This window comes from Hakea prostrata, chromosome 4, assembly GCF_041222555.1.
Source record: "Hakea prostrata isolate BN-2017 chromosome 4, UWA_Hpros_2, whole genome shotgun sequence".
NCBI lineage: Eukaryota > Viridiplantae > Streptophyta > Magnoliopsida > Proteales > Proteaceae > Hakea > Hakea prostrata.
This window is the reverse complement of record NC_142603.1, coordinates 50475999-50490288: the sequence shown is the minus strand read 5'-3', so window position 1 is coordinate 50490288 and position 14290 is coordinate 50475999. Positions and strand designations below refer to the sequence as shown.

At 39.0% G+C, this 14290-nt stretch overlaps 2 protein-coding genes across 3 annotated transcripts in view; both read left to right on the top strand.

The window, feature by feature from the left end:
- The window catches only part of LOC149019401 (calmodulin-binding transcription activator 1-like), a 35869-nt gene extending 34141 nt beyond the window's left edge, over positions 1–1728 (top strand). The window contains exons 12-13 of one of the 2 annotated variants that reach the window (XR_016173081.1): positions 2–159; positions 424–1728. Coding sequence is in view for 1 of the 2 variants with exons in the window: in XM_089153413.1 (XP_089009539.1) it covers positions 2–97 (96 nt within the window). In the remaining variant the exon portion in view is untranslated. Of the gene's footprint in view, position 1; positions 244–423 lie in introns of those variants that run through there. The other variant, XM_089153413.1, reaches the window with a different exon arrangement.
- Positions 1729–3343: 1615 nt separating this feature from the next.
- LOC149019400 (26S proteasome non-ATPase regulatory subunit 7 homolog A-like) lies at positions 3344–8818 on the top strand. Its single transcript, XM_089151023.1, has 10 exons — positions 3344–3576; positions 4092–4184; positions 4289–4370; positions 6193–6280; positions 6499–6585; positions 6741–6791; positions 7074–7196; positions 8036–8093; positions 8386–8471; positions 8678–8818. Exons 1-10 carry the CDS (start codon positions 3393–3395, stop codon positions 8747–8749), a joined length of 924 nt encoding a protein of 307 aa, XP_089007149.1. The 5' UTR covers positions 3344–3392; the 3' UTR covers positions 8750–8818.
- The last annotated feature ends 5472 nt before the right edge of the window (positions 8819–14290 follow it).

Here is a 14290-nt window from a genome sequence, read left to right as displayed (position 1 = left end):
GATGGAAGATGAAAAGAGCAGCTCGCAGCAACCACTTCCAGATAATCTGGAAAATGACATCAAGGAGGAAGATCTACTTCCACTCATGACCACCTAAATAATGACAATAAAAGCAGGAACCTACATTTCTGTGCAGTTCAGCATTCAGATTTTTCAGTTGTAAGTATCGTCGTACATGTCCTGTTTTCAATTGGGAAGTTTTTTATCACTAGTGGAAGAATGGAAATTGGGGGGGGGGGGGGGGGGAGGAGATTGTACATGTGTAGAAAGGAATTCTCTATGGTAGACAGTTTCAGTGACCCTGGAGATGAGTATTCAGGATGGGACAGCTATTTAACTAGTGACTGGAGTTGTAGAATTGCTTTACTAAGACCTGATGGTATGTTAACTTCCAAGACCTCTTGATTGTCATCGTAACTATAGATAGCAAGGTTAAAGGCTAAAGCTGGGAGCATCCAACCATGTATCCTCTATTTTCTCTGCAATAGTTCCAGAAGTGTCTTTCACTGCCCAGAGGTACCAAAGCGACACAAAATGGAAGAATAATTTGTAGTTCATTAGATATGTGAATTATGGTGATGAGGTGACGAGCTTCTTAAATGTTGGTTTCTCTATTTAACAAGCAGTGATGCAGTTCAGGACACCAATATTCGTTCACTGATTAATGATGGAAGCTCACATCCTTCTATGTAAATTGTGTCTTTTCATCACAGAGTACATAGTTACCTTTTAAAGTTTTTCATGGCCCTCCACACTGGTGGACAGACCTCAGAGGATTTACTGTAACCCAAATTTTTGAATTATGTAAGCTTTATAAAGTACTAGAAATTACAAGGATAGGACTAATTTGCCGTTTTAACTTCATGATGATTTTATACATATTATATGTTTGCTGTTGCTAGAAGTAGAAGTGGTCATTGTTCTTCGTTCTATGTGAAGTTAGTATTTTGGAGATATTTTTGGTTAATTCTTGCGTGTAGAAAGGTAATGCAAAATTACTCTATTTTGGAACTCCTCTCACCCTATTTGCAATCTGCACCACCTCTTGTTACTGTGATGTTTTCCAGTTATTTATTCAAAATCATTTTCGATTCGTGGAATCTATTTGCACTCTTAACTGGAGAACGATTTACGCTTGAGGCTCATCAGGTTCTTACATTTCTTACCAGTTATTTTATGTGATATGATTCTCTATTTATGAATCATGTGGAATAATTAATGATGCTACTCATCTCTTTCACTATGCATCAGAGTAGGTTCAGATCATTTTTTTCAAAGAAATCCCACTCTTTAATGTATAGGAATCATGGGAGGGGGAGCCAACCTTGGCCGAACTGAATTTCTGAGCTTCCTCTTGTTGTCTGCAATTTGCATTGCCCCTCTCTCTCTCCTGTTACACTCTTAACGAGATTGAGAGAGGAAGAACCATCATCTGGGGAATGTTCAAACACTTCAGGCTTATCAGGTTTCTACATTTCTTACTGTTTTATGCGATATGATTCTCCTTAAGAACCATGTGGAATAATTAATAGTACTACTCAAATCTCTTCACTGTGCATTAGGGTTTTTAAGATATGATTGATCTCTTCTCATGGAGTATAACAGATAACCTTGTTACAAGTATGAATTTCATCTACCACTTCCTGGGTTGAAAGAGATACCCAAATTTTAACCATGTATCAAACTCTGAAGTCTAATTCAGTCACGTACACTTCCATGCATTAGAATGCATTCATGCAAGTCCTTGTACGTTGTGGTTCTCGCAATGCTGGCTCTGTTGGTCCCAATACAGAGAACCCTAATGGTAAAAAAAATTGTGCTCCTCATGGGTCTTTGACGTTCAAATCTATTTTTCTCTAGGCTTACCCAAAAAAGGGACCTCGGCTAAAGGACTGAAATTGTTCTCATGAGCAAGGTTTAAAGTATCGGTATCAAATATCGTATCAGTCAGGTGATTTTAAGAGATGTATCGTCCTGTATCGAGTATTGTATCGCTCTAGCTAATGTATTTTAGTGTAATTCAATAGAGAGACGTATGGGTCAAATATGGATACATATCGGCTAGTATCATATGGTATCGTGGGATACTTTAAACCTTGCCCATGAGAAGTTGTTTGATGCTTGATGCATACATTCTCATGTAGAGAATACTTGCCCTTCTTCCAATTTCTGCTGTTATTTCTTTCCTTTGTCCCATTGATATATTAACCAAAAAAGGACCATGGTGATATTAATTTCATTTATTCCCGAGGAATGCCCTAGCATGGTCATGTAAAGTTGTACAATCCATGTAAAAGGGTTTGACTAGGTTTTTTTCTGATGTCAGCTGTAAATCTAATGCATCAACCCTCCTCCTTTACCCAAGTTTAGGATTGACAACAAACACTACCGAATAGGGTTGTAACAGGGACATGTTGGTCAGGCTTTACAAAACTAATCTCATTCTTGAATTCCATTAGCTAAGTCCATTCTTGTCTTAACTCTAATCATGGCCAAGCCAAGCCCAATCCCACCTTTATTGTCCATAATAAGGGTGGGTCATGACAAGTTGACTCTGTCACTTCCTGATTGGTCTTGTTCTTGTCTGTAATGGATTGTATCTATTCCTAACATTGGCCTTGTCTCTCTCCTTGACGCTAATCCTATTCTACAGAAAAGAAAAACCTCGATCCTGGCAAATTAAAGTGAAAAATTATCTCAACTAAATTGAAAATGAGATGTGCAATCGGACAATGAAACCTTCAACTCCAAATTGTTATGAAACTTAAAATAAAATATTAAGTTGTCAATATGTTAAGTCTAATATAACAAATCTTATCCATATATACGACAACAAAATAAAACTTTCATAAGCTACCCTATTCAAACTTATACAAATTTGAGTTAACCTTGCTTTCTGTTTTGCATTATTAACAAAAAAAAAAATTAAGCAAAATTCAATTGAAATATTGATCCTAAAAGACCTAGCTTAAAGGTAATGATTTATGACCTTCAACTTTGGTCCTTTAAAATGTACCTTAACTCAATTAGAATTTTGATTCTATGACTCCTACTCTTATGTGTTTTAGATTCTATTTACAACAACAATAGAAGCAAGGCAACAATTATTTATATAAAATTTCTAATAGAAATATAAGATATATAGCCCATCACTTTCCTTTTGTAAACAAAACTTCATTGAGAAAAACCAACAGAAGTCACTGGGCCCATCAAACAGCAGCTGACATTGTCTAGGCCCATCAAAGCATTATGAAGGCCCAAACAATCTGTTCAAAGCATTTTGCCAAGTTCAAAAGTTCCCGTTGTAACGCTTCTGCAAGCTATTCCAAGTTTCAGAGACGCATCGACTTCAAAAGTTGCAGAAAAGTGTTAGCCTCCGGAACTAGATAGCTATGGATTTTATTGCTAAGCAAATCTTGGCAAGACCAATCGAGAAAGTTGTCGTTCACCCGCTTGTTCTTCTCAGTGTAGTTGATAATTACGGCAGAGTCGTTAAGTATGATAAGGAGCGTGTTCTTGGTGTTCTACTGGGTAGCTCCTCGAAGGGGATTGTTGATGTCACCAACAGCTTCGCAGGTTCATTTCTCAAACTTTGGTTCTATATTCTCATTGTTTTTCTCTTTTCTTGATCTTCTTGTTTTGGGTTCTTTCATGCTTGATATTCTCTGCTTCGTTTGCCCTTTATACTAGTCTATTTTATATATTGTCAGTTTCTTTTTCTCTTTTCTTCTTTTCCCTCTGGAAAACTCGCTGGAAAACTAATCCTGAATGGTGTTCTTATAGAATGGTGGAAACCGTTGCATTCGAGGTTTTTGTCGATGCTTCCATTTGCATGAGAAAATTAGCGTTTGAGATTGTCGCGGTAGAAGGATTACTTGTACCCTTTTTTTTTCTAATTTTTTTAGAAATGATTTTATTACTCGTATAACTGGCAGTCATCACTTGTAAAGCTATGTAAAGTCATGCTTGAGATGGCTTTACCTAATTATAGAAGTTGTGGGACAGTCTTTGAAACTTACTTCTTTGTTCGCATGTGCATGGCGGGGTTTAATTACTATTTTTTTCTAAATGGTTAAATCTCGAATTTGCAGTTCCTTTTGAAGAAGATTATGAGGACCCAAGCTACTGGTTTCTTGATCTTTTAGTCCTTGAAAAGATGATCTCCATGTTCAAGAAAATAAATGGTATCCTTGTTATGATCCATCCTGTATGATTATTATAGATCACATCTGATAGAATCTGCTGGCTGTTTTCATTGTATAACCCAATCTTCAAATATGTTTGCCAGCAAAGGAGCACGTTGTTGGTTGGTACAGTACAGGTCCAGAACTGCGGGGAAATGACTTGGATATCCATTTACGTTTCCAAGAGTAAGAAAAGAAAATCTTTGCTTCCAGTGAACATAATGATACAGATGTATGATATATTGACATCTTCTGTTGGCATCTTACAATTGATGACTTAAAAAACCCTCCCCCCATCCCCCCCCCCCCCCAATCCAAACCCACTGTCCCTGTTTTTAGTTTTTTTTTTTTTTTTTTTTAATGATTGGACTTCTTTGTAGTTGCTCATTGTTACATGATTACGCTTACAAGCTTTGCTGTGTTGGTGTCACTTTATTGAACGCAAACTTGGAAATCTTGGGATCGTGGGTCTTAGTTCAATAGTAAAGTTGCTCCAGTCTGATTGGTTCAAGATTAGAATCGTCTTCACTGTGGAATCAGGGGTTATTCTGCATACATTATGACCATTCCAGACTCACAGTTTCTGTTCTGGCACTGAATGCTTCCTTACTCATAGATTTTTTGGCTTACCTATGTAGCAAAGCTTGAAATTTCAAAAAAATTCCCTCCCTTTTCGCCTTCTGCCATTGTTGAAATTTTTGGTAATATCAGACAAAAACTCAGCTTTAAACAATGCTATACCTGGCCATGTTTGTCTGAATTGGATATCCTTGTTATGTTAGAACATGTCCTACCTCCTCCTATAGTTTTGTTAGAATAGCCGGTGCACAAGGTTCCACCACTACTGTGTCTGGAAGTTCAAAACGTATGCAGCCTTACCCTGCTTTTCTTAGAGAGGCTGTTTCCAAACTTCTGATTACTTCGTCACATTGGAGCACCCTTTTCAATTGAACCAAGGCTCTTCCTTAGTATCCCGGCTGTGTATACCACAGTATTAGTTAGCACCAACAAGGAAGTTTTGTGCATGACATACATCTTATTTGATTTTACATACTGGAAGAAAAAACCTCTCCTTTTCCCTTGAGTGACTGAGCTACAGCCCAATTCTCAGTTGACTGAATGTCACTGTCTAAACTGATTACTTGGTTTGAGCTCATAGATTGTCCTTTTCTGTTCCAGTCTAATTAGGGCCATATTAAATCGTAAGAGCTCACGGTTTTCCTAGTTCTTCAACATAGTCATGTTCTGCTTTCCTTTGTGCGTTTAAAATCTTCAACTTTTACTGTATTTTTAGTTGAGTCCTTACAACTGGTCTTCATGCATGGTCATGTGTTTCCACCTGTTTGTGATATTCTTTGAGTTTATTTTTAAGTTCAAATGCATTTATATCTTGAAATATCCTTCCTAACAATCTTTACATGGTAAAAAAATGGAATGGAACTTATAAAATTTGAGGAGAAAAGGTCTATATTGGGGTTTGTCATGTTTTACTATGATTTTTTTTTTGAAGGGGGGGGGGGGGGGGAGTGTACTCTGCTTTGGAGTGAGTCGAGTGACTCACGCCTTTAGATACAAGTCCTGAGAAAAGCCCACTGTAAAAAGGCCACTGAACCTTCAGTGAAAGGTGGAAATTTGCCTCCATTGATTCTTCTGCATGTGCTCCCAAGTCCCAATGGCTTCTTCCTGTGGAGAGAATTCTTCCTTTATTATTATATAATTATTGTTGTAATTGTTATTGTTATAGTTTCTGGAAGAGCTAGGACGTTTGTTATGAATGGATTGATTATTTAATAACCCAGCAAGAAGAAGTGGCTTCTGTTGTATGCATGGGATTTTCTAGTATTCTTGTGTATCCAACTGTTGTCTTCTTGGTCCTTCCTTATGCATCATAATATCATTATAGTGGGAATGTCCTTCATGTGGCATTTGTTATAAGTCTGTTGACACTGTGAATTGGTGACATTGGTAATTCAGTTCTCTTATTGTGGTCTTCATTGTGATATTGTAGCTATGTTCCAAATCCTGTGTTGGTTATTATTGATGTCAAACCGGAGGAACTAGGAATACCCACCAACGCTTACTGTGCTGTTGAAGAGGTTAAAGAGATGAGCTTCAATCATATTTCCTTCCTTGATAGTAATACCGTTCCCCCCTTATGTTATACTGTGGTTTAAAACTTAATATAGCTGTTTTTCAACTGATTTCAAGATGATGAATAAAATTACCAGTTGACTGGTGCAATATTTTCCAGGGGGGGGGGGATGTATCCTGCCTCAATATACTGCTTATTGCAAGTTTCTGCTTGGTTATTCAGGATGCAACTCAGGAAGGCCAGAAAGTGTTTGCGCATGTGCCTTCTGAAATTGCTGCTCATGAAGTAAATGAAATTGGTATGCCACGAGTCTACACTTCCTTGCTTCATTTTACTTCCTACCCTCTCCCTTCTCTCTCCCCCTCCCCCCTTTCTCTCTTTCTAAATATTTGAAAATTTCCTGATATCTTTTTTTGTTGATTCACATAATGTTAACTGAATTCATTTGTTGCTATTAATTAGAGCATTTGCTCAGGGATGTGAAGAATACGACAAGTAGTACCCTTGCAGCAGAGGTTATTTTCTTTGCCCCAATCACACAGTTGACATACTTGTTACCTTTCCATGTATGCATTTTTGAATGCTTTTCTTTCATCAATTGGGCAAGGAAAAGAAGGAACATGAGGCATTAGTTTCTATAGATTTCAACATATTTTAACAAATTAATGATCCAGTACTGGTTTACTACAGGTGACAGGGAAACTTGCAGCTTTAAGTGGCCTGGATGCACGGCTCGCAGAGATAATATATTTCAACATATTTTAACAAATTAATGATCCAGTACTGGTTTACTACAGGTGACAGGGAAACTTACAGCTTTAAGGGGCCTGGATGCACGGCTTGGAGAGATATATTCCTATCTTGAATGCGTTATTGATGGAGAACTCCCCCTAAATCATGAAATTCTGTATCTTATTCAGGTACATGTTTTCTTTTATTATATTTGATTTGATTTGAATGCATCTTAATGATTGGAGCATTTATCACCTAGGTTTACTTTGTTTAATATTTTCTCTCTCATGCACACACTTACATTGATTATAGGCTTTTTGTTATGAGCTGAGCTGGTCAATTGCTTATTGATTTCTCTTGATTTGATCAATTCGGTAAAGTAGTAAGGAAGCTAGGTGTCATATTTTTAAGCTTGTCAGCTTAGTGGTGAAATCTGAAGGTATATTTTTTTATTTCTTGGTTTTATGTGATGTTACAATACTCCAAACATTATGTAAAATCAATCAACCCATGCCGAGTGATCATGGTATACCCTGTCTTCGAAACACTAACGAGTACATTGTTCATTTGTTTAAGACTTAGATGGTCACTTTGACCGCTTTTTGAGACATTGAAGGCCAAAAACAGGGAGGATCAGAAGTGAAGGGAACCATTTTCCAGCAGTGAGAATAGCAGGATGAGTACAATAAATATTACCAAGGGATGATTAAATAACTTACTTAAAGACATGAACTATTTGATTGAGAACATAAAGACCATTTTCTTAATCAACCTTCAAATCATGGCATAGTTTTGTTATACAGATGTTTAGAATATGCTTGTTTACTATGTAGTTCTCTAATGGGAAGCCTGGGAGGTAAATCACCTTTGGTCCACCATATATATGCTGTACATGCTACAAAAAACATCTGATAGTGAACTTCCTTGAAAGCAACATCATATTAGCCTGCTACTGCTCAAAGGTTTTTGATAAATGTTCTTTTTGGTCTTATAATTCTAGTATTACCTTGGTTGTTTTTCTTATTAGGATGTATTCAACCTTCTGCCAAATCTCAATGTGGCTGAGTTGATCAAGTCTTTAGCAGGTAAGGAAACACGCACATATATTTTACCCTTTTTTGAGGCCGCGTGGGGGGGGGGGGGGGGGGAGGGGGTTTAGAATAGAATGCTACCTGGTCATACACCTGCATCCAGACTGAGCAGGGTGTGTACTTACTGTCCTGCACCCCATTAAAAGGCATCATAATTACCCACCTAGCTATGTTTGGGTACAACACATGACTTGGTGGCTCCTTTCTCCTGGGAGAATCTAGGTGTTTAACTTTGTCTGGTCTGGCTGGTAATTTTGGAGCTTACATATTTACTTTGTTTTTGCAGTGAAGACAAATGATATGATGTTGGTTATTTATCTATCTTCCATAATCCGGTGTGTAATTGTTCTCCATAACCTGATAAACAATAAGGTAATACGCTTGCTTCTTTTTCTAAAATTTACAGTTCAGCGTTACCGACCACATGACATGAACTTTTAAGCGAAATTTAGATGTAGAGGTCAATATCCTAGCTTCTATATATACATAAAGATTCAGAGGGTGTGGTTTATGATGTGCCCTTCCTTATTTGGTATGCTTGGAGTATCATGATTTTTTATCTGGGGATTTGATTTCAGATTCTTAACAAAGAGCAAGAGGAAGCTGAAGATGGAAAGCCAGCAACTATACCACCCACAACTGCGAGCTGAAAACAGGGTCTCCCACCATAGAGCTCATTCTTCAGGTGCACAGGGTACCTATTATTTTCCAGTGGATTCGCTGCCATAACTGCTGGAGTAGAGGGAGCATGAATATGAATCCATTTAATAGTTGTATGATTGTATCACACCCCCAGCACACGAAAGGCCCACCCCTTGGGGGGGGGGGGGGGGGGGGGGGGGGGGGGGGTTGGAGGGTTTGTTGGTATGGTTCAAGGCTGTCTAAAGACCCAAAATGTAGGTTTGAAAGTTGGAAGGATATTTCCCCTCCATTTTACTGAGTACTGTGGAAGTTGATAGGTGTGTTGCTGGGAATTTTATAGTACATGTTTCCTTTTTTAACCAATTTTTTTTCTCCCTTTTTATCATTGAGCCCTGTGTGAGTGATATTGTTTCCCTCACGGGCGCAGTGGGAGAGGTTCTTCCCACATTGGCAGCGTGGGAGAACCCTCTCCTGTATTAATTTGGCTCTTTTTTGTATCAATTTTTATTCTCTATTATACTTATTTAAAAGAAATGAATGTAAGAATTCATTATTGGTCAAGAATGAAAAATGGTTTGGTGACATTTGTCAAGAATAAATTATAAAATAAAAAATAAGTTTGGTATGTAAAAATAAAAAATTGTTAGAAAATGATAATAAAATTGAATAAAAAATCCTATTAATCTAAATATTAATAATTAATTAATTATCAAAAAATATTAGTTTAATAGGATTCATATAAACTATGAGTCTTCCAAGAAAACAATAATATGCATTACAATATCAATGTAGTCTACTAAAATTAAAACTATACCAAACACTTAAGGAAAATAAGAATATACATCAACCAACAAGCAGAGAAACGAAACCGCGAAGCAACCAAGACAAGTCCAAGAACACACATCACTACCAAACATCATCAAACCGTCAACCCAAAAAGGGAAGCACGCAAAAAGAAAAAAGACACAAAAAAACAACAAAACAGGGAACTAAGGAGAAAATAGGAAAGACAACACCCGAAGACCAAAGGCCAAGAAGAAGGAAACAAAGGACGCGAGGTACAAGCAACGGATGAAAAACAAAGAGCCAAAAGGGGGGGCGAGGGGAGAAAGAGGGAGCCAAGTATCCGATTACAGCAGCCCAACCAACCCAAAGAAAAGGAAACATATCATTGTCAGCGATTACTGCCATGCTAAAGCTCATATTGATCCAAGGCTACACGACACAATGATATCCATCCAAGGCCACACAACACTAGGATATCATAACACGCTACCATTCTTAAAATAGAAAAGTTAACTGTTGGCTACAGACACAACAGCTATCAACTGTACAAGAGTAAATATGATTTAAAGGGATTTACAAGGTAGGAGAAAAATACTACATCATGTACAAAACACAACAGCTAATATAGAGAACAGTTGAATACTGTTGAGCTAATCTAAAGAACTGCCCTGTGGAAAAGCCCTAAGAAAGACATCAATATAACCTAAAGACTAGAAGAGAAGTAAAATCCTACTTACAAGCTGTAGTAGGTCCCTATTTCTGTTTCAGCATAATCAGGTGCTACTAATCCCAGTGAAACACTGAAACCAAAGGACAAAGGAAGTACTGTCAATCATGCACGTGCTCATATGATTCACACACATTACATCATCTTCCCAACATCTAGAGGACATGAGCTAGGTGCACTTGCACTTCAAAAATATGCCTCAGAGCATATGCTCTTGAGGCATGCCTTAAGTTGAGGAACACACACAAAATGCTTTTGACCCATAACCAGTTCAGTTCAACTTTGAGAAAGTACATCACTCCTAATGGAAAAGCGAATTCATGTTCTACATCTGTAGACTTTTTACCTACATTAACATCTAACCTCAATTGGGCAGCATGTACATGTAGTTAACAGTTACAATCATCCATGAAATGGTATGAGTGAGAACACCATTTCACAATTATCTAAACATGAGAGCAAGTGTAAAATACCCTTTCCACTAAATGGCCAAACATAATTGGAGTATCGTGAAACAATTATTCTTGTTTCAGAGAGTAGGGCTTGGAAAAGGTCCAATGTATTAGAATCAAGTAAATAAAAGAACCTTCTGACAGCTACTAAAATGATGATGCTTCAGAACTTACTCGGTTGGATACTGGAAAAGATTTATAAAAAAATGTTTGACTTCATCTGTGAATTCAGGAATTGCATCAGTTGTAAAATTTGCGACTTCGTAACTAACCTGAGGAATCAGAAAATATAAAAAATAAGCCATGAAAAATAACAAAGTTCACTTAATTAATCAAGGAAACTTACACAGATCAAGTGTTCCAAAACAGTACAATCATGTTCTTTGCAAAAAGCACTCATTAGGTAAAACAATGACGAGAAGACATTTCATCCAAAGGACTTCAGAGACAATGTGCTTCTTAAAGAGGAAATCGACAAGTGGGTTGTTAAAATAATTAAATCTGAAACACAGCAAGTGGGTTGTTAAAGAAGACATCAGATTAACGGAGAAGATACAATAGGAAGAAGGAAGTAACCAGAACAGAGAAACGCACGCGACTCACAGGTCCCTGTAAGCAGCTTGAGGATGAAATGGTGTGCAGTGGATCTTCTGGGTTGGACCATTTGTGGGAGCACTGGCTGCAGCAGCTAACCACCAGTGCATATTGAGAGCGGCAGCCATTAAAGTTTTCAGATCATTCACAAGCAACTCCAGTAACTAAAAGAAAAAAAGACACAGAAAGCTAAAACGCTGAACAGAGACGGATGAAAACAAACCTTGGAGCGTATGATTCCTCGACGAATTTGTTGCAGAGTTCCCGCGAGAGAAAAGTGAGAAAAGAGCGCTCGCAAAGAGGGATTGCAGAGTTGAGAGTTGAGAAGCACGTTAGAGTTTGAGATCTGGTTTGAGAGTAGATTTTATAAAATAATGTGCATTTACTATTATACCCCCACCTTAACTTTAAATTTTCAAGTAAACTTGTGCATAAATGGGAGAATAAATTCTCACCCATAATCCATAATAAATTAAAAGTCTATAATGGATTTTGAAGATTTTTGTTTTATTTTAAATAAAAATAAAAATAATATACGAACACTTAAATAATTTAAAATAATAAAAAAATTTAAAAAAAGAAAAAAAAAAAAAAAACAAAAAAAAAAAGGGTAGTAAAAAACCAATAATAATGACATGACATGTGAGTTCACCGAAAATAAAACAAAGGCATGACTTTTCTATGGCCATGCACGTTCATCGTACCCATGGCAATGACATGCATACTTATAGTTCTTGGTACTTTGAAGTATTAATTTTCAGTTAGCAAACTATTTTCTTTTGAAAAATATCAAGACTTAGTTTCTCTCCAGATTTGTGCCCCCCACTAAATCTTTCTTGGGAGGATCTGGGTTATTTAAGGATTTTATGCGGCGCCAGCCCGCCGCCCATACCCACGCGCAATAAAAACCAACGGTGAGGGCAATCGGTGAGGTTAAATATGAAATATTAAAAATTTACATAAAGGATATCAACAAATACAAAACCACCCCTAACCACCCGACACAACCCCACCCAAACCCCGGCCCCGCCCACCCCGCCCGGCGGCGAAACGGCGGGGACCAGCCGAAGATGATGACCGAGGAAACACAAAAGAAAGAGGAAGGACCGCCGGGGATGATTGCGGCCCGCAATAGTGCACGAACCGGAGGAAAAGGGCACCCCCCCCCCCCCCCATCCTCCCGCCCCCCGGACCCACACCCAAGACCAAGACCCCCCCATAACAACCCCCTCGATCCAACAACCAACCCGCCACCCACGCCCACGCGGAGAGCGACGGAGCGAGCCACCCGGGAAAAACCCCACACCGCGACCGAGCGAGAAAGAGGACCACCGGTGATAGAAAGCAAAGAGGCCTCGGAAAGGGGGCCCTCCCCGACGCCCCCGAGAGGGGATCACGGAAACGCGAAAGGGACACCGGAGCGGCGAACCGCCCCAAACGCACGGGACACCGGGGGCCAGCCCGAAACCCGCCCCAAAGGCGGGCGGGCAAAATGAGAGAGTTTTGGAGGTCGGGACCGAGGGATTTGAAGTGTAAATTGATAAGATTTAAGTATTTAAAATGTAAAATAAAATTCATATTTACTGTAAACCCTCACATCGAATCTTAACCGTGGATCAAAATTTGTTGTGTGGCCATCTACCGGGCGGGCCGCAATAAAATCCGTTATTTAAACGGGGAGCTACTCCAATGAGAGGAGGATTTCCGGCCTTAATGTATGACAAAGTAAATTATAGGGAGAGAAATCCCTACAAGCAAGAGTGTTGGCCACAATGTCTCACTGGAAAAAAAAATAAGGTGAAAGTTGAGCACACGGTGTATTGTGCGGTGTGCCGTGTGGAAGTGTAGGAGATAGTCTAGGAGCCAATCTTGGGTGGGTGAGTCTGGTGACATAGGTTTATGTGCGATGATATATGGCAATTTATTTTTATTTTTTTTTGGTAAACAGTACTTCATTCATTAAAGAAAGAAAAATACAGACACACAGCTGCATGAAAGCACAAGGTTCACACCGAATCAAGGAGCGGAAAGCGACCAAACTGTCATACACGCAATAGACAGCGTCATCCTGAGTAAGGGGATGGGTCAAGCCCAATATACCCTTAGAAATAATGCTGCAACAAATACAGCACCAAATAAACACCGGCACCCACATAGGGGAACAAAATACACGCCTCAAGGGCGGACACGTACACACAACACGCCTCAAAGGCGAACACAAAAGTCGTTCGGTTGTCACAGTGGTAACATCAAAAGTGCGGAGGAGGGTCAGACCTGCCATTCGACGCTGCCGTAAAGGCGTTCAAGCTTGCCGCAGAGAGACTTGTATCCAGATTTGGAGTTTCTCGGCGGTGTTCACCAACGATCGCTGCAACCAAAGAAAATTTTCTTTATTTAAAACTAACCGAAAGGGAAAAAAGAAGTATTGCAAACAGGGAGAGATGAAAGAACGGCCGGAAAAACAAAACAGATCGAAGTCAAAAACTACATATCTAGGTGTTCGAGCAAAAAGCAAGAGGCTTTTTTTTTTTTTTTTGGTCCTCAAAGCCGTTCACGGGAGAGAGTCAGAGAGGGAAGTGGGGGGAGTAGAACAAGGGTGGGGTGGAGATGGACAAAACAAATAGAGAGGCGGAGGGAGATGTGCAGACGGGGGTGTTCCACCGATTAGTGTTCTTCTTCTCTAAAACCGGTCACTGGAGGGAGGCGGAGAGAGGGAGGTGAGGCAGCAGAATAGGAATGGGGTGGAGATGGAGAAGATAAACAGAGAGGCGGAGAGAGCAGACAAGGAAGAAGAGAGATATCGGCAATGAGAGAGGTCGGAAAACAAATCGAAGTGAAACCAGATGGATGAAGATCTAATCTCATTTTCGAAACCAGAGAAAAAGGAAGAAAAAAGAAAAGAAAGCCGATCAGATGTGCCAGAGGAGGGAGGGGAAAACAGTGGGAAGAGGAGGAGAGGAGGAGAAAAGAGAAACAGAGGCGGAGAGACT

What these genes read in the sequence shown, in the direction of transcription:
- LOC149019400 (XM_089151023.1), top strand. Translation starts at nt 3,393, where the DNA reads ATGGATTTTATTGCTAAGCAAATCTTGGCAAGACCAATCGAGAAAGTT. An exon ending in ATGAAATTGGTATGCCACGA is followed by an intron (nt 6,586 to 6,740) that starts GTCTACACTTCC and finishes TATTAATTAGAG; the next exon opens with CATTTGCTCAGGGATGTGAA. An exon ending in GTAGTACCCTTGCAGCAGAG is followed by an intron (nt 6,792 to 7,073) that starts GTTATTTTCTTT and finishes GGTTTACTACAG; the next exon opens with GTGACAGGGAAACTTACAGC.